General features: G+C 44.9%; 1 protein-coding gene across 1 annotated transcript in view; it reads left to right on the top strand.

The window, feature by feature from the left end:
- The window catches only part of KAT6A (lysine acetyltransferase 6A), an 83,695-nt gene extending 67,183 nt beyond the window's left edge, over positions 1 to 16,512 (top strand). Inside the window, 2 exon segments of the mRNA XM_065584788.1 lie at positions 1,180 to 1,480; positions 11,338 to 16,512. Of these exon segments, the coding sequence (XP_065440860.1) occupies positions 1,180 to 1,480; positions 11,338 to 13,940 (2,904 nt within the window). The 3' untranslated portion in view covers positions 13,941 to 16,512.
- Positions 16,513 to 20,934: the final 4,422 nt, after the last annotated feature.

Here is a 20,934-nt window from a genome sequence, read left to right as displayed (position 1 = left end):
TAAGCTTTTTATTTTTAACGCCCTTCTGTTATAAAATACATCTATGTCATGTCATATACAATGCAATAAACATGGAAATAGCATTAATTGGAAAAGAAGCTTCACAAAACAGCGTTAACTAATCAGCAAGTTTAAAATAAATTGCAATGTGAGGGCTTCACCATGCCTGACTTTGGAAATATGAATTCTATAAACATGACCAAGAAAACCTTGTGTTTAGTGGCAGGATGCTGCAAACAAAAAGTAGAAATCATCTTTTCTGCATGATCTGTGTAGTTGGTTTTAATTCACATACATATGTGCTGAAATGATGTTAGTTAGCTGTGATCCTGTTGGACAGTAAACCTGCCGAACAGTTATATAGCAGGTCATGGATGGATTGTTGATCCTCAGCTCTTACAGTTTCTGTTCTGTTACACTGGTGTAAATCTAGTTAACTTCATAGAAGTGTGGCCGAATGAATAAAACACTGGACTGGAACTCAGAATAGCTGGGTTCTAGCCTCATCTCTGCTACTAGCCTATAGGGTAAGCTTGGGCAACTAAGTCACTGCTCTGTGCCTCAGTTTCCCCATCTGTAAAATGGTGATAATGACTCTGATCTCTTTTGCAAAGTGCTTTGAGATCTACTGACAAAATTGCTATACAAGAGCAGGGCAGTAGTAGTAGTAGTATTCCTCTGTATTTTCATCTGAATCACTGAGGGCAGAATTTGGGCCATGGTTTCAGTAGTGTCTAGATCAGGGGTAGGCAACCTATGGCACATGTGCCGAAGGCAGCACATGAGCTGATTTTCAGTGCACTCACACTGCCCGGTCCTGGCCACCAGTCTGGGGGGCTCTGCATTTTAATTTAATTTTAAATGAAGCTTCTTAAACATTTTAAAAACCTTATTTACTTTACATACAACAATAGTTTAGTTACATATTATAGACTTATAGAAAGAGACCTTCTAAAAACGTTAAAATGTATTACTGGCACATGAAACCTTAAATTAGAGTGAATAAATGAAGACTCGGCACACCGCTTCTGAAAGGTTGCCGACCCCTGGTCTAGATTCTGGAGGGGAGGCTATCCTGAGCCCATGCAGACTGTTGAGTTCAGAAGTTTGTTTGTTCCATTTTTCAGTGGTTTATTTTTGCTGTATGTGATCAAATGCCTTTTTCCCCCCTCCACCCAGAAACCAATTCTCCATCGGAAGAGGCGAGTCCGTAAGCGCAAGCACCACAACAGCAGTGTTGTCACTGAAACAATCTCTGAGACCACAGAGGTCCTGGATGAACCTTTTGAGGACTCGGACTCTGAGAGACCAATGCCCCGATTAGAGCCTACCTTTGAGATCGAGGAGGAAGAGGAAGAGGATGAGAGTGAACTGTTCACCCGGGGCTACTTTCGCCACTTACCCCCCCAGGATACCCTCAGGCGCAGACCCTCCTCTAAGAGGAAGTCCAAAGATGAAGAGGAGTCTGATGACACTAACGGTATGTTTCATGAGCAAACTGTGAATTGGCACCTTGATATAGTTAAGGGTGTTGAGTGAGTGATAGCCTTAATCCCTCAGGAAGTGGTATACACTGCCCTGTAATTTCCAGACAAAATATCTAACTAGGCACAGATTACCAATCAAACCAACCTCTGATATTTATAACTCATATGAAAAATGTATTTTTATATTTAAATATCATCTCAGCATGTGAAGAGATAACAGGTCATCTTCACATTTCATCTGTTCCACTTCCTTAGTGAAGGAAATATATGTGGCTGCAGTAATGGTTACGCAAAGGTGTCTCTTAGAGAAATAAAAGCAAAGCAAATCCCAGCGACCTCTTACTCAGCATTCCCTTACAGTGACTAAATATTGGGTATACTTGCCCTCCATTTCTCATCCTTCCCCAAAGTGCTCTGGTCCTAAACCTTTAATACAGACAAGAAAAATAAATTTGGTCTGAACTGTGGCATTTAGTGTGCTGTAACACTATAGACGTAGCATCTCTCATTCAAGTATTTCACTAATAACCTAATTCACAGTTGTTATATGCTCCATTATTGCCTAATACATTGCATGTACCCTGTGGGAGCTCTTTGATTGCCTACATTGTATGAGGGCAAACAGCCAAATAAAAATAAAGGACCATAAGAAAGAGATGTTTGCTGTTCTCATCCCACCTTCAGTGATTCTTACTGGAACTTCCTAAGTAATTCATAGTACTCAACTGGCCTCTCATTAGCAGAGGAGAATCATCCCTAAAAGTACTTAAATGCTGAAGAGGTAATGATGCAATTCTGTCTATCCTTGCTATTTATATAGCACCAATCACCATTGTGTTCCTATGGTGTTAATCCCCACTTACATTAAAATTAAATGTTAATGTAACATGGATTGGGCAGAAAGAATAACAAAATGTCATAACATGCAATAATTAAGATTGAAAAAAATAACTTGAGCATGTTTCACATCACATATGTTTTAGGGAATTCATTTTACAGCTTGAACATTGTTTTGTGATGGTAGAAATTAGAGATGAGAAAAGATCTATCCGGTCCATTTTAAGCTATGAGACTTCCAGTACTTTCCCTGGGAAACTATTATATAAACTAATACATCACATTTCCAGGTTTTCCCTGATGTTTGACCTACATTTTTCTTCTCTTAATTTTATCACGTCTCCTAGTTATGGAAAATTTAAGTTCTTCTTAGAGCAGTTGCTCATGTCCATTCCATGTTAGGGGTGTGTGCTCACCACATGCACTGGTGCAAGAAGTTTTTCCCTCAGTGGTATCTGTAGGGGACTGGCTCTGGCGCCTTCTGGAGTGGTGCGCATATGTGCCGGTACAAGGTATGCCACTGGCTCCCCCCTCCCTCAGCTCTTTCTTACCACCAGTGATGGTGCTGGAGGGTCTCCTTGCTTTGGGAAGTGTTTTTTTTCCCTATCACTCATTGTGTAAATAATTCTTAGATAAGTAGTTTTCATTCTTCTCTTAATAGTTAGCTAAATAATACTGTAAATAAGTTAGATAATCCCCTAAGGGACTTAGCTCAGGGATGTGGCATGCCCCAGTCCCCGGGCTTCAAGCCTTGTGATCACCGCAAAAAGCCGATGCTGGTCAGTGACCCTCATCAGAGCTGCTTGATGCGTTTGGGGGAAACTCACATTACTGAAAAGTGTCGCATCAGCAAAAGTTTCAAGCCAAGAACTAAAATGGAGTGGAACATAAGACTAAGAGCGCTCCTCATGGAGTTGACTCTTGCACTGGTCTCAGCCACCAAGATTGGACTCCTCACCAAGCACCGTGGCATCCGTGCGAAGTGCCAGCTAAAAAGCAGAGAAAGCACCCCAGGAGAGGACGCTCCTCGACATCCCGTACTGGGAAGGGAAAGTCCGGAGAAGAGCATAGGCCCATGCGGGATAGCACATCTCCGAAGCTCAGCCAGGCACCTGCATAGCTGGCTAGGCTATCCAGCCTTCCTAGGGACCCACCAGCCACTCCAGGTAGTGGCAGAGGTCCCCGCCACCAGGAGATTCCATCCAGGCCAGAAGCCTTTCAGGCTGCAAAAGACATCATGTCTTTGCTGGTGCCACCAATGCCCCGTCAAGTCGTCGTCATCTCCAGAGGGAAGCTGGCACTGAGACCTGGCCAACGGTCTCCATCAGCATAGCATCATTCCCTGGCACCACGGCGGTCGGCGTCGAAGCAGCGATTCCCGGGGACACACTTCCAACCTGCCCATAACAACCGGAGCGCCTGGCACCATTTGCCAGACTATTGGCATTGGTCCCCCGAGGTGTGGCATCACTCGCCGAACAGTCAACGCAGAGCCGAAGCATGCCACTGGTCCCCGGGATCATGGCACCGGTCCCACCCACTCCTCAGGGCAATGGAGATCATCAGGACCACAATGCCGATCCCCAGGACCACGTGAATGGTCCCTGGAGCTGAGACGCAGATTGCCAGACTTTCTGCACCAATCTCCGGAGTCGAGACTTTGTTCTCTGTTGCCCGATTGTCGATCGCCAGACTCCTGGTGTCGTTCCCAGAGCACAAGGCGTCAATCGCTAGTGTACCGTTGCCGATCCACCGAGCTCTGCCACCGGTCCCTGGACAGGCAGCACTGGGACCCTGAGCCCCAGAACTTCTCCCCCAGCCGCAGATGCCGGGATGGTAGGCGCGGAGGGGACATGGACGTGGTGTCAGTGCTGCCCGGTCCCCAAGGGAGGAACTTTCTTCCTCAGGCTCGGAAGCTGAGGAGATGGCAAGTTCCTCAAGCCAGGCACACCCAGCCATATCTGGGGGGGGTTCCAACAGGGCTACCAGCTGGTGCATGGCCCCAGGGCCAGTGGCCTACCTCATGGCACTTTTAGAACCCATGGCATTGTGGGGGAGGAACAGCTCAGTGGTTTGACATTGGCCTGCTAAACCCAGGGTTGTGATTTCAATCCTTGAGGGGGCCATTTAGGGATGGGAGGGATGGAATCTGTCAGGGACAGTACTTGGTCCTGCTAGTGAAGGCAGGGGACTGGACTCAATGACCTTTCAAGGTCCCTTCCACTTCTGTGAGATAGGAATATCTCCATATATTTATTTATTTAAACCCAGATGCACCGTTCAGTGTCGGGGGCATCAGAGAGGAGGTCAGTGGCAGTCTCCCACCACCCTCCGGACTCAGAGGAAGGGTCTGAGCAAGGTGCCCAGGAGCATTCTCCGACCTTGGTGGAGGCCACCCATGCAGTGCGGGGGACGCTGAGCCAGCCCCTCCTCCCACCGTCGCTCGACAAGGCAGTGGTGGGACCGTCCCAAACAGTGCCACAGGACAATGCCAAGGCACACCAGGAGCTGCTAAAGCAGGTGGCCGCAAACCTGGAATGGGAAGCAGAGGAGCAGGCAGAACCCTCTGATACTTTATTTGACATTTTGGCCCCGGTGGTCCTGTCTAGGGTGGCATTCCCAATCCACGAAGGAGTGGTAAAGCTGGTAAAAGCTTTATGGCAGACTCTGTCCTCTCTCCCGCCTATCTCCAAATGGGCAGAGAGGAAGTATTATGTCCTTGCGAAGGGCTTTGAGTATTTATATTTATATTCCCACCCGGCTCTGAACTCTCTAATGGTCTTTGCGGCCAACGAGAGAGACAGGCAGGGACAACCTGGGACAACTCCCAAAAACAAAGACGGCAAGAGGCTAGACTTATTTGGCAGAAAAGTTTATTCATCTGCCAGCCTCCAATTACGAGTGGCAAACCATCAGGCCTTACTCGGTAGATATGATTTTGATGTGTGGCAGTCTATGGCCAGCTTCACAGACTCACTGCCAGAGGACTCCAGGCAGGAGTCCCTGGCCATTTTAGATGAAGGGAGAAATGTGGCAAAGTCCTCCCTTCAGGCCGCCTCTGACACGGTGGACTCAGCGGCCAGGTCCATTACTACAGCTGTCGACAGAGGCTCAACAATCAATTCAAGACCTCCCTTTCGATGGCCTAGCCCTATTTGCAGAACAAACAGACATGGTTACATGGGCTTAAGGACTCATGGTCTACTCTACGTTCCCTTGGTCTCTATACACCGGCCTCTGTTAGAAAGAGGTTTAAGCCACAGCAACCTCAAAGACCAAGTGGTCAGGCCTGACCGGAGCCCTACGGTAAGAAGGGCAAGGGCTACAAGCGCCGTCAAGGCCAACAATTAGCTCCTTCCTCCCACATGGGCTCTTCCCCACTACCCGCCAGAAGCAAGCGGGTATTTTGAGGGTGTGCCTAACGGCAATCTCATCTCTCTTCAGGGACCCTTCTCACAAGCAACTTCTTACTCAAGAGGTGCAAGCCCTCCTGTGAGTAGGGGCCGTAGAGGAAGACCCCATGCATCTAAGAAGGAAAAGTTTCTACTTTCAGTACTTTCTGATACCGAAGGCCAAAAGGGGTCTGTGTCCCATATTGGACCTGTGAGGCCTCAACAAATATCTCAAAAAGTTGAAGTTCTGCATGGTCTCCTTGGCCTGCATTCTCCCCTCCGTGGATCCTGGAGACTGGTACACCGCCCTCGACTTGAAGGACACGTATTTTCATATTTCAATTTTCCACGGACACAGAAGGTTCCTGCGGTTTGTAGTGGGACGAGCTCACTACCAGTTGGTAGTGCTTCCATTTGGCCTGGCTACAGCGCCAACGGTGGTCACAAAATGCATGGGTGGTCGCAGCTTATCTGAGGTGCCAGAGCGTTCAGATCTACCCTTACCTCGACAGTTGGCTCATCAAGGGTCGTTCGAGGGTACAAGTTCATCGCAGCATCGAGTTGGTCCAAGTCACTTGCTGAGCCTTGGGTCTATTGATAAACGAACAAAAATCCACATTGATACCAGTGCAGAGAATAGATTTCATTGGGGCAGTTCTGGACTTTATCTGAGCCAGGGCCTTTCTCCCAGAACCCAGATTCAAGGCAATGTCCGGCCTAATCACTCAACCCACCAGTCACGCAATCACCACGGCCAGGTTATGCATCAGGTTGCTAGGGCACATGGCGGCATGCATGTATGTAATTCGACATGCACAACTACATCTCAGACCCCTCCAGATGTGGCTGGCATCAGTCTACACCCCAGCCAGGCACCACCTGGACAGAGTCCTCACAATTTCACAATGAGTACTTACTGCTGTGGAATGGTGGTCCAACCCAGTAAATATGCCCGAAGAAGTACCCTTTGCGAGCCCGAAACCCACAATGGTGCTAGTGTTGGACACATGGGAAGCCAATTTGGATCACTAAAGACCCAGAGGTTGTGATCCCAGGAAGAGCTGGTATTGCACATCAGTGTCAGGGAGTTCAGGGCCATCCATTTGGCTTGCAAATTGTTTCTTCCCCAATTATCCCATCAGGTGGCACAGGTGTTGATGGACAATATGGCCTCCATGTTGTATGTCAACAGGCAAGGAGGAGCTCGGTCCTCTGTCAAGAAGCCCTCCGGCTGTGGGATTTCTTTATCTGGCACCCCATATAAATCAAGGCTGTACATCTCCTGGTGTCCAAAACATGCTGGCTGGTTGCCTTAGCAGGTCATTTTTTTCTCACCACGAGTGGTCCCTCTACTCGGAGGTCATCAGAATGATTTTACAGAGCTGGGGAACTCCCCAAGTGGACCTGTTTGCCACCAGGTGGAACAGGAAGTCCCACCAGTTCTGCTCTCTTCAAGGGCTTGACAGCGGATCACTCTCAGACGCTTTCCTCCTGTCTTGGAAAAATGACCTGATGTACACCTTCCCACTGATTCCACTTCTCAGCAGGACTCTCTTGACAATCAAGAGGACCGAGCCAAGGTCATCATGATCGCCCCAGCATTGGTTCGGCATGTTCGTGGATTTGGCAACAGAGTCCCCATGGACGTTTCCCAACTGCTCAGACCTGCTCTCAGGATCACGGGAGGTTGCTGCACCCGAACCTCACCTCTCTCCACCTCACAGTATGGATGTTGTGTGGCTGAACCCAAAGGAGCAGGCCTGCTCTAGTCAAGTCCAGCACATTCTGTTGGAGAGTAGAAAACCCTTCACTAGAGCGACTTACCTGGCATAGTGGAAGTGCTTCTCCTGCTGGCCGTCGGCGCAGAGGATCTCCCTGATCCAGTCTTCTCTGCAGTCCATTCTGAACTATCTGCTTCACCTAAAAACATCAAGGCCCCGTCTTCTCCTTGATCAAGGTGTACCTGGCAGCCATTTTGGCTTTCCATCCCCACATCTGGGGCAGATCGCTATTCTCACATGAAATGACGATCAGGTTCCTTAAGGGCCTTGAAAGGCTTTTTCCCCCAGTCCGGGACCTGGTGCCCCAATGGAACCACAACCTAGTCCTCTCTAGGCTCACTGGCCCTCTCTTCGAACCTCTAGCCTCCTGTTCTCTTGCGCATCTGTCGTGGAAGGTTGCTTTCCTTGTGGCTATCACTTCAGCGAGGTGAGTTTCCAAGATTAAAGCCCTCACCTCAGAGCCCCTATACACTGTGTTCTACAAGAACAAGGTTCAGTTGCGTCCCCATCCTACTTTCCTTCCAAAGGTGGTGTTGCCTTTTCATGTTAACCAGGACATTTTCCTCCCGATGTTCTGCCCAAAGCCTCACGTGTCCAACGAGGAGAGGCATTTGCACACTCTAGATGTCAGGCGGGCTCTGGCTTTCTACTTAGAGCATACCAACCCCTTCTGTAGATCGACTCAACTCTGTTGCGGTGGCTGGCAGGATGAAAGGCCTCCCAGTGTCTTCTTAAAGGCTTTCGTCTTGGATTACTACCTGCATCTGTACTTGCTACGATTTGGCGCAGGTTGTACCTCCACCGATAGTGACGGCACATTCAATGAGAGCTCAGGCATCGTCAACAGCCTTCCTAGCACAAGTCCCTATCAAGGATATCTGCAGGGCCGCAACGTGGTATTTGGTGCACACCTTCACAATCCACTACACCATCGCCCAGCAGGCCAGAAATGACACTGGCTTTGCCAGAGCTGTGTTGCAATCAACACGTCTATGAACTCCTACCCACCTCCACAGATACTGCTTGGGAGTCACCTAACATGGAATGGACATGAGCAAGCATTTGAAGAAGAAGAAAAAACGGTTACTCATCACCGTGACTGTTGTTCTTCGAGATGTGTTGCTCATGTCCATTCCATGAACCGCCCTCCTTCTCCTCTGTCGGAGTTTCAGCAAGAAGGATCTGAGGAAGGGGAGAGCCGGCGGTGCCCCTTATCTCAGCGCATATGCACGCCATTCCTGAGGGCACCAGAGCCAGTCCCCTATGGATACCACTACAGGAAAAACTTCTGGCACCAGTGCATGTGGCAAGCACACACACCTAACATGGAATGGACATGAACAACACATCTCGAAGAACAACAGTTATGGAATGTTAGTAACCGTTTTTTTTAAAGAACCAAATGGGGCAGCATGACTAAATGTCAATTGAATGGGAAGTAAGACAACACCTTTCAAATAATTTTGTATTATTTAACACTAAAGAGAGAGAGAGAAAAATTGTTTAGAATGACTCCATTGGTTTAAACTCAAAGTATGAAAACATATAGGAACTAATAATTTTTCAACGATTTGCTGCGGGTAGGACTGAGTCCTACACGGTGCTGAGAGACTAATAGAAGTGTCAAAAACTTCCAACTTCCCCTTGACTTCACAAACTCTACTTGACAGTGCTCAGCATCTTGTGGGAACAGGTCCATAAAGAGCAAGAATGTCTGTGGTAAACGATGAAGACTACAGGCTACTGATACAGAGCAATCTAGATCTTTGGGTTAGCTGTGTTTAAGCTAACAATATGTGTGCTAATACAGCCAAATATAAAATTACGCTTTAGGAACAAAAAATGTAGGCCATACTTCCAGCATGGGGAAGTCTGTCGTGGAAAGCTGTGACTGAAAAGTACTTCAGGTAGATAATCACCTGAACATGAGCTCCCAGTGTGATGCTGTGGCAAAAAGAGCTAATGTGATTCTGGTATGTATAGACAGGGGAGTCTTGAGTAGGAATACGCAGGTTACATTACCTCTGTATTTGGTACTGCGACCACTACTGGAGTATTCTGTTCAGGTCTGATGTCCACAAGATTTATAGACTTTAATGTCAGAAGGAACCATCATGATCATCTAGTGTGACCACCTGCACATTGCAGGCCACAGAACCTCACCCACCCAGTCCTGTATTAGACCCCTAACCTCTGGCTGAGTTACTGAAGTCCTCAAATCATGGTTTAAAGACTTCAAGTTACAGATAATTCACCATTTACTCTAGTTAAAACCTTCAAGTGATTCGTGCCCCATGCTGCAGAGGCAGGCAAAAAATACCCAAGGTCTCCGCCAATCTGACCCGGGGGAAAATTCCTTCCCGACCTCAAATACGGTGATCAGTTAGACAAGAATTATTAAAGGATTGGAAATCATGCCTCATGGTGAGACTCAAGGAGCTTAGTCTGTTTAAGTTAATAAAGAGACGGTTAAGAGTGACTTGATCACAATTTATAAGTACCAACATGGGGAGCAGAAATAGAGGGCTCTTCAGTCTAGCAGAGAAAGGTATAATGCGATCCAGTAGCTGGAAGTTGAAGCTTGATACAGTCAAACTAGAAATAAGATGCAAATTTGTAACTATTGGAACAGTTTATTAAGGGCTGTGTTGGATTCTTCATCACTCAAAACTTTAAATCGGGATTGGATATTTTTGTAAGAGAAATGCTCTAGTTCAAACAGGAATTAATTCAAAGAAGTCCTAGGGCCTGTGCTATACCAGTGGTCAGATTAGATGATCACAATGGTACTTTCTGGCCTTATATCTATGAATCTATAATAACATTTGGAATGTAGCTTAAATATGAAAATTGATCCACCAAAAAATAGACAAAAGAGAGAAAAAATTGGCTTCCTTTTATTATTTATGCAGAAACAAAGTGTTCTTAAGCTGCCAAATTAAATTACAGTAGAATCTCAGAATTCTCACCTTGGGAATGGAGGTTGTTTGTAACTCAGAAAAAATGTTATGGTTGTTTTTTCAAAAGTTTACAACTGAACATTGACTTAATACAGCTCTTAAATTTTATTTTGCAGAAGAAAAATGCTGCTTTTTTAACCATCTTAATTTAAATGAAACAAGCACAGAAACAGTTTCCTTACCTTGTCAAATCTTTTTTTTTTTTTTTTAGACTTTCCCTTTATTTTTTTTAGTACTTTGTTTAACATAGTACTGTACTGTATAGGGTATTTGCTTTTTTTGTCTCTGCTGCCTGATTGCTGACTTCCGGTTCCAAATGAGGTGTGTGGTTGACTGGTGAATTCGTAACTCTGATGTTCTACTGGATCTATATAATTACTTGGATTTTTAATCAATTTCAGCAATGACTGGAAAGGGAAATAGTTCTGGATCTTAGATCTCTTTTGAAGAACAGAACTAAATGTAAACACATGTGCAATGTATGTTCATAGGTGTGGGAAGTATCTTGCTTAAGTGGAATATTTTCCTATTAAAAACACATTCCATTAATTGTACTTGCAAAGTTATGGTGGTCCTTTCTAGTTCTTCCAATGTATAGTATGTTATTGAATTTGGATTATATATTAAAGGCTCAAAACTCTAAAAATATGTTCTTTGCAAATGCAATTCATTTCATGTGTTATTAATGAGCAAATATTGAAGTGAAGGAAAGGGTTAAAAATTATCTGTTCTGTTTTATTGTTCATAAACATTGAATTAATAAATGGGGTGGAATGCTTGGGACTTTGAAATGCGGGGAGGATTCCTTTGAAGGCAGGGAGAAGGAAACATTGAAGTAATTATGAAAAGTTTAAGCGATATTTTTGTTTTGTTTTTCCAGGCACCCCTACCTTGAAGCCAGTATCTGTGCTCAGAAAATGTGAAGCAAAGGTTTCTCCATTTGAGCCAGATACTTCCACACCCATGAAAAAGAAAAAGGGATGGCCAAAAGGCAAAAGTCGCAAACCAATCCACTGGAAGAAAAGACCTGGTAGAAAACCAGGGTTTAAACTGAACCGGGAAAAGGTGCCAGTGTCTGCTCAGGATGAGGGAGTTGATGCCATGGTAACTAATTCAAAACCAGGGCGTAAACCCAAAATGCAGGAGAAAGAAGAGCCTCTTGAGAAGAAAGAAGAGCAGCCCCTCGCTGAGGAAAAGAAGGAGGAAGATGTGCAAATGGAAACAGAGGAGGTGGGAGAGGGAGAAGAGGAAGATACAACCAGCAGTGAAGTGAGAGCAGTTTCTCCTATGGACAGCAGCAGCAGTCCAGCAGCAGATGTTAAGGAGCCTGAGGTAGAGGAGGAAGTAGAGGAGAAGCCACGGGTATTAGAAGAGCAAAGGCAATCAGAAGAAGAACCGCAAGAATTAGAGGAACCTGAGCATGACCATGAGGAAGAAGAGGATGAGGTTGCAGTAGTTATAAACCAAAATGAAGACCATGATGCAGATGATGAAGATGATGGCCATCTGGAATCTGCAAAGAAGAAAGAATTGGAGGAACTGCCAATTAGAGAAGAAGTAAAGGAGGAGCCTGATGTCCAGGAGTCTTTTTTAGAAACAAGTATACAAAGCAGTAGAGAAGAAGTAAAGGGCAAAAATGAAGCAGAGGCAGATTCTGAGGAAGAGCAGGCTTCCCATGAAACATCAGTGGGCTCAGAACATGTCCCTGGCTCTGAAGACGATCATGAAGAAGAGCAAAATACTAAAGAAAGGTTAATTGAATTAAAAGAAGAGGAAGAGATTCCTCATAGTGAACTAGATCTAGAAACTGTCCAAGCAGTCCAGTCCTTGACGCAGGAGGAAAGTAATGAACATGATGTAGCGTACCAGGACTGTGAGGAAACTCTTGCAGCTTGTCAGACTCTGCAGAGTTACACTCAAGCTGATGAGGACCCTCAAATATCAATGGTTGAAGATTGCCATGCCTCAGAACACAACAGTCCAATATCCTCTGTTCAGTCCCATCCTAGCCAATCTGTGCGTTCTGTCAGCAGTCCCAACGTGCCTGCTCTGGAGAGTGGTTACACCCAGATAAGCCCTGAACAAGGATCCCTGTCCGCACCTTCTATGCAGAACATGGAGACCAGCCCCATGATGGATGTGCCTTCTGTATCAGACCACTCTCAGCAGGTGGTGGATAGTGGCTTCAGTGACCTTGGCAGCATTGAGAGCACCACAGAGAACTACGAAAACCCCAGCAGTTATGACTCCACTATGGGAGGCAGCATTTGTGGAAATAACTCTTCCCAGAGCAGCTGCTCCTATGGGGGATTGTCCTCCTCTAGTAGCCTAACTCAGAACAGTTGTGTTGTCACTCAGCAAATGGCAAACATTGGCAACAGCTGCAGCATGATGCAACAGAGCACTGTCCAGCCTGCTGCAAACTGCAACATTAAGTCACCTCAGAGCTGTGTGGTAGAAAGGCCTCCAAGCAACCAGCAACCAGCAACACAGCCGCAGCAGCAGCAGCAACAGCAGCAGCCTCAGTCACAACAGCCTCAACCCCCACCTCCACCCCAGCAGCAACCTCCACTGTCTCAGTGTAGCATGAATAATAGTTTCACCCCAGCACCTATGATCATGGAAATACCTGAATCAGGAGGCACTGGCAACATAAGTATCTATGAGAGGATTCCAGGAGATTTTGGTGCTGGGAGCTACTCTCAGCCATCAGCCACATTCAGTTTAGCCAAGTTGCAGCAGCTGACAAACACCATTATGGACCCTCATGCCATGCCTTATAGCCATTCTCCTGCTGTGACATCCTATGCAACCAGTGTTTCTCTGTCCAACACAGGATTGGCTCAGCTAGCTCCATCTCATCCATTAGCTGGGACACCGCAAGCACAAGCCACCATGACACCTCCACCAAACTTGGCATCCACCACCATGAACCTCACATCACCTCTGCTTCAGTGTAACATGTCTGCTACCAACATTGGTATCCCCCACACACAAAGGTTGCAGGGGCAAATGCCCGTTAAGGGGCATATTTCCATTCGTTCTAAATCAGCACCACTGCCCTCTGCAACTGCACACCAGCAGCAGCTCTATGGCCGCAGCCCACCGGCAGTTGCCATGCAGGCTGGCCCTCGTGCACTAGCTGTTCAGCGAGGTATGAACATGGGGGTTAACTTGATGCCAACTCCCCCCTACAATGTCAATTCCATGAATATGAACACCCTGAATGCCATGAACAGCTACAGAATGACACAGCCCATGATGAACAGCAGTTACCATAGTAACCCTGCGTACATGAACCAGACAGCACAGTATCCTATGCAGATGCAGATGGGAATGATGGGGAGCCAGGCCTATACCCAGCAGCCTATGCAGCCAAACCCTCATGGAAACATGATGTATACTGGCCCCTCCCATCACAGTTACATGAATGCTGCTGGGGTGCCCAAGCAGTCGCTCAACGGACCGTACATGAGAAGATGAGCGAGATGAACTTGCAACCTAAAAACTTAAATATATATAAATAAAGGAACCTTTTATACTGACGAACCAGAGAAAATGGACCTTTTTCCAGTTAAAAATATTGCTGTAGATTTAGAGGATTTTTCTTTGGTTTATTTTATTTTTTAGAAAGCCTGGTCTTTATTCTTTTTTCGTTCGTTCATTTTGGGGTTTTGTTTTCTTCAGAATCCTGAAACATTTTACAGCTGAAGTCATTTTAAAATGGTTTTAGGGGGAAAACGTGCACAAAAATCTTTTCATAATTTAAAAAGAGCCTTACTTTGCTGACCACACAGACAGAATATCTGTAACAATGAATCATCTTTTTAAATTTTATTTTCAAGTGTATGTTCCCCACCCCTTCCTCTTCCTCCCGTATGTCCCTCTGTGTGCAGCTCCCAATGCTGCAGTCATTAAAATGTCAGACATCTCAAAGAGCAACAAAACCCATCCCTCTAGTCCCCACCTTGCATTTCCTACTTAAGTCCAGCAGGAGGCACTTATGGGAGACTCAGAACGGGACATGGAGGACAAACTAACTCTTTATTCCAATGAGGCAGGAAAATTTCTCCTCTTAACCCTTTCTGACCCTCTCACTCCTCAGTACAATTCGGAATTATATGTAAACATAAATTCTTCTCACACTGATGTCTTCATAGATTAATGAATTGAAATACAGTCTGTATGTTTCATTCTGAAAGTATAATGTCACTTTAAAATGTTCTCCAGCACACACACACACTGTCAGTCTGAACTAGCATTAGCATCTCAAAGGAGAACTGTATGGAACCCTAATGCAGCCACTAGAAGGATAAGAGATGGTTACTGTGCATCAGAAAGAGAAGAAAATGGCTATAGGGTCTTGTTTTGACAACCTGCAAATCAGCCATAACTGAGATCCCAAACTCGTTTTTAATATCTGCTTTGAAATGCTAAGGGTCTTGGTTCTGAGCCTTGGAGTCTGACTGAGCTCAAGAGCAGCCATTGCCAGTGATCTGCCTCTGTTCCTTTACTCACATAATCTTGGAAGATGAAGCGTACGTTTAAGTGACTTGACAGGAAACCTACAGAGTCTTTGTCACTATTCCTGCATGTGGGGGGAAATTGCTGGGTGTGTCCTTCTTCCAGGGGAGTCATGGTGTTAAAACAGGCACATTCCTGCTTTCCAAGTTTCTTTTGAGATCATTGCCTAAGAAATTCATCACATTTGAGTCTGTGTGTGGGAAGTGAAGGGAATTTCAGCTTCTCTCAAGGGAGGAAATGGGAGTGGGACAGTCAGCAACAGCAGTGGGACCTAGTCAGCAGGATTTTATAGTGTGCTTGTTCCACGCTATTCCCACTGTTCCTATTCTCTTTCTGCTACTCAACTGTGTATCATAAAAGAGAGTGACTGCACCTGTTGGCATGCCATCAAATATACAAAGAAGGGCCATTATTTACCCGTTAGTGTAAAACTCTCTCTTTTATTGTATATTCTGTAGAGATACAGACAATAATAAAAACAATTAGTTGTAAACAAAACAAAACAAAAAACATCCAAATGAAGATTTGAGGTTTCTTCAGATGCACTAAAACGGACCTTTCTTCAATAACTGCCAAATATAAAAAGGCAGAATTCCAAGGACTTCCACTCCTTATTTCTTTGTTTTGAGCATGTGCGAGGCTGTGTAGGATCCCGTTTCTCTGTATATACTATTCCGGTTTTAACTCATCCATGTAGAAAGCGCACTGTGCTGCCCTCTCCTTCCTAGATCTTCAGCTGTGTCATTGCTTCGTGGTTGCGGGAGGGAGGGCAGGGGAGCAGGGAAAGAGAGGGTTAAAGACAGGAGGAGAAACTGTTGAAATGAGGGCTGTGAATTTAGTTTGTTTGCTGTTATGTTTGGTTTGGTTTTTGTATGTTTTTTTAATCAATTGGGCAGCTCCCTTTTCCACAAGCCTTTGTGACTGTAGAACTATTGTAGAAAAAAAAGTTCTTTTCTATATTATAAAAAGAAATTATCCAACACAAGTAATATTGGTACCTACCATTTTTTCACTTCTGTTTAAAAAAAAAATGTATTTTTAGCAAGATAACTTGGGTAATCTTCTAAAAGAAATTTAAAAAAATCACTGTTAGTGACTTTGATGCCTTTTAAAATAAGAGCTTTTTCATTTCATTCCATCTTTAAAATTTTTTATCTTTGTTGTAGAATATTAAAAACTATTTTAAGAAAGATAAAAATTCTCTTTAAAGAGATCTCTAGAGTGTGTGAATAGAGCTCCAGATGCCTCTAAAAGCCGCATGTACAAATGAAGCTAAGTCTATTCCTGTCTGTTTATATTTGCTTTTCCTGTTTTGTAACCTCTTTGTACTTTGTTCATGGTGACTTGTAAGCTAAGGGGAAGGGGGGCCTAGATGCCTTTGTAATTCTCCATGTCATGCGCTCCTGGCCGGCTGGCCTCCCTTCCTCTCCTTGTATGTAATATCACTTTTTTTTCCCTTTCTAGCAAGTACTTTCAAAAGAACTCTGTACATTTTAACATAAAAAAATAAATTATGTTGAGCCATTTTGGATGTCTGTTGTGCATGTGGAATTTTTCTTCCTCCAGAGCATTTGAGAATTTAATCCTGTAACTGTTGCCAGGGGTCTGTAGATTTAATTCCCTCTTGTATGACTGTTGATCCAGAAGAGGTACAGTACCTTAGGGAGACTGTGCACCTAAATCCAAGAACAATCTCTGCCCATAATGTTACCTCCTCTGAGTAGAAGCTGCACACCAAAGAAAACTGAACCTTTCTCTCAAGAGTGTAAGGCCTGCTCTAGAAAATCATTTGACGAAATGGTCAGCTTCTTTCTTCCTGCCCAAAGGGATGGTTAGGAGTAGGGGTGACCAGATAGCAAGCATGAAAAATCAGGAGAGGGGTGGGGAGTAATCGCTGCCTATATAGGACAAAGCCCTGAATATCGGGACTGTCCTTATAAAATCAGGATGTCTGGTCACCCTAGTTTGGATGTATGAGGAGTTCATCCCAGCTGCCTATCTGCACAGGCATTTGCATCCCAAAAAAGCAAAAACCAGAACAATAGGCAACTTCATTTTATTTGGAGAAATATTTGTTGTCAGCCACAATCACTTGATTCACTACGGATGATAAAATTGAGAACAAAACTGCCAGTTGGTTCCCTGGTATTGCAAGCTGCCTGGTATTGGTATGTCTCAGCTACAAAATACCAATGATTACACACAGTTTGAAAATATGGGTGTGGCCCCTCTGAGTTACATGTTTTCTGTTGCCTGTGTGAACAGAAAAACCGATGTTGGAAACCACATGTCCTGATTTTATAGGGACAGCCCTGATATATGGGGCTTTATCATATATAGGCGCCTATCACCCTGTCCCAATTTTTCACACTAGCTATCTGATCACCCTGTGGTGTCTTAGCCATAAGGCCATACTCTTCTGCCACTTGACCATGTTTTTACAAGTGTATTAAATGACTCTCTTGTGCAGACCGGGCCTAGTGCTCCCTCATCAGGAAGGTTATCTGGAGAGAACAACCTCCTGACCGACACTTTGCCAGTTTTTGTACTTTGTGTTTAGACCTTTTTACAGCTTGGGGAATGCTTTCTGTCTCTGGTCAGCACTGCAGTGAGACCTTGATAAACTCTGGAAAGATGGGGAAGGTACCTCCACTATAATGGTGGCCTCTGGGATTTTCAGACCATTACTAAAAGTTAACAAGTTAAAAACAAGTTAAAAATTAGTGTATCAGTAGGAACCCAGTTTCTGGCCTGAGCTGGCTCGTAATGCAATATTCAATTAACAGTCCCTGGTTCTTGACTGACTCTCCCCTCAGCTCCCTGGGTACTGTTGATTTTAAACTCAGAGCTTTGTTGGGGTTTTGTAAGAACAAGCAGATTTTGTTGAGGATACAAACAAGCTTGCATATAATGGATTTAAAAATGAGGTCAAGAATCAGTTTTCAATGGTAAAATCATCTTGAGGGGTTTGATTTGTGCTTAAAGAAAAGAGGAAAAAAGAAAAATAGTCTCAGTATAGCGAGAAATAATTCAATACCTGTGATCCAAGCTTTTCATGAAGTTCCAAGTTTCCTTTGGTAATTAAAAACAGACAATAATTTGGATATGAAAACCAGAAATCCTGTCCAAGCAATCACTGGCACTGTACATGTGCTGTGCACAAAGATCCTAACACATTAAGACAGAATTAGATCAGTTCAAGAGTGCTGAGCCTTCAACAAGTGTCTGTTCCTGCTTGTCTATTACTAGATTTGGTGGCTATATAAGAAGAGCTCTGGGCATGAGCATCCTGCAGACCTAAAGAGCTTTTAAAGCACTAGATCAGGGGTCTCAAACGCCCAGCCCAGGGGCCATGTGCAGCCCTGTAACCTCCTCAATGTGGCCCGCGGGGCTCCAGCAATTTTGGGGCTGGGTTTCTCCCTTGGCCCTGCCTGCCGTCCCCCGTGTGATTTAAAATGGCCCAGGGCCCTGCCCACCACTGGCAGCGCAGCAGAGCGGAGCGGCTTCCTGCTTGCTCGCTAAATGTGGCTGCCGACCCCTCCCTTTGGCCCCGGGACAGGGCTGTGCCTCTGCGCGCTGCCCCCACCCTGAGGGCCCCTGTGGCCAATGGGAAGCTGTGGGGGTGGTGCTTGGGGGCAGAAGCGCATGGAGGCGCCTTGGAGCCCCAGGTAAGCGCCTCACCCCCCAACCCCTTCCTAGAGACTGCACCCCCATCCCCTCCCCACATACCCCTTCCCACCCCCAAACTCCTGCCCCCACCTCCCAGAGTCTGTATCCCCTCCCTCTTCACCCACACCCCCTCCCACCCCCAAACTCCCTCCGAGAGCCTGCACCCCTCCCCTTCCTTCCTCCCAAAGCCCGCAACCCCACCCCCTTCTCCTGCACTCTCACCTTCTGCCGCAGCCCAGAGCCTGCACCCAGCACCCAAACTCCATCCCACAGCCTGCACCCCAGACCCCCTCCCCCACCCAAACTCTCCCAGAGCCCAACCTCTCACCCCTTCTGCATCCAAACTCCCTCCCAGAGCCTGCCCCCCAATCCCCTACCCCAGACCTCCTCCCCCACCCAGAGCCTTAGGCAGGTGGGGGGCAGAGTTTGGGGGGGCTGGTTCTGGGTACCATAAGTGACATTATTGGCCCGCTGGGAGGATTTGAAGACTGGCACTGGCCCTAAGATAAATTGAGTTTGAAACCCCTACACTAGATGGAGGCAAAGTTTCAATAACCGTCTTTGTGATTATAATGAAAATTTCACCCAGGTGCAAATTATGTAGAAAATAATTGTATTAATTTAGGCCTCTTTTTATGTTTGTTAATTTTATCCACAAACTTTTATTCATTACTCCAAATTGTTGGAACATCCTATGTGAACAGATTTCTGATGAGTTGTTCGCTATTTACAGTACTGCAGTGCTCTGCTATTAATTACTTGTGTGACTGGTCACATATGGCATGATTTATGGATTCTGTGCCCTAATTGGATGCCAATCTTTCATAAATAGGAAGTAGAGGGAAATCTGAAAGTTCAGACACTTCTACCCCCAACCTTTCCACAGACACATTTGCACAAGTATTTGAATGATTTTTCCACAACCCAAAACAAAACCTCTTGTGAATATTTGTGGAACATTAACAAAAAGGACTTGGAGGGTCAGTAAAGTGATTTTGTGAGTTTTATTCAAACTGTTCAAATAAAACTTTCCAGTGTCTGCAAAGATCTGATAAGAACAAACACTGAATTACACAGGGTGCTGCTAGCCCCTGAAGTCACAGACTGTCTCCTTAAACTTGTTACTATGATTGTAAGATACACATTAATAAAGATATAGATTAAAAATTAATTTTACAGGACACAGATTTGTTCAATTTTTTTCCGACTGTTTTTAGGTTAGTCAAACATGAAGTAGATTTGAGAGAAATAGGCTAACCTGAGTTAAAGGTTCTCACTGCAGCTTTCAGTAACTGCTTGTACTTAGCAAGGTGCTCCAGTAATGTAACAGCTAACGGCTGTCAGGATTTCTACTGATATTGTGTGTGCGCCTATATAGCTATATATTTAGTGTCCCAGTATCAATGCAAGCGTTCAGGTTCAAAGAGCCATTATATTATAAAGCAATCTTTTCTGTCTTTCATCACTTTCTCAAAAAATGTTCCTTATAGAAAACTTCTCGGTCTTTGTCTCAGCCCCATTTTTTAAACAAAACTGGTTCAGGGCCTTTTGAGTGAAGCACACAAGACTGTTTTTAAAAATGTTTGTTTATTTGGTTGCATGTTTTTGCATTGTGTACCAAGCATCATGTGAATTCATAGGGTTTATAATTTGACCATTAAAATGTGCTTTGGGTTGAACGGTTGTTTGCAAATAACTCTGCCTGGGAGCTCTTTTATTTATCAATTTTCAAAGCCATCATTCATTTTAAAGGTACAATATAAAATCTAAAAATAAAATAATTATCAATTGAGGACACTTATCTGCCCTCCAGCGACTCTCACTGGCTTTTTCTTCAATAATTAAATATGATGAGCGATTAGGCCAAAACATGGTCCAATTGCTGTGGGTATTTTAAATTAAAATGGCCAAGATTAGCGTCTCCTTTGTAAAATCATCACTTTTTGCAAGTCAGATGTGCAGTTACTTTTAAGTAACAAGTTTGTAACAAAAAACGATAAGCGTAAAGACATTCCAAGTCCTTCCCTACTTTCCTTGTGTCTAGGTGTATTACTACATGCACTGGTACATAACACCTCTCACCTCATTTTATGAGATCCGTTCAGTACTTAATCAGAAACAGGTCAGGAATGAGTAGAGTCACTGCTAATGGTGAATTTAAATTCAGCTGCTTCTGGGTTTTCCCAGTTCTCCAGGTGGTTCAATCAATTCTAAAAAGAAAAGCAAATCTCTGTATTTGACATAATAGTTTGTAACAACTTCCCCTCCAGCTTTGTGGCCCCCC

The sequence above is a fragment of the Chrysemys picta genome, chromosome 2, assembly GCF_011386835.1.
Source record: "Chrysemys picta bellii isolate R12L10 chromosome 2, ASM1138683v2, whole genome shotgun sequence".
In the NCBI taxonomy this organism is placed as follows: Eukaryota; Metazoa; Chordata; order Testudines; family Emydidae; genus Chrysemys; species Chrysemys picta.
Note: the sequence above shows the minus strand (reverse complement) of the source record. Positions and strands in the feature narration are given on the sequence as shown.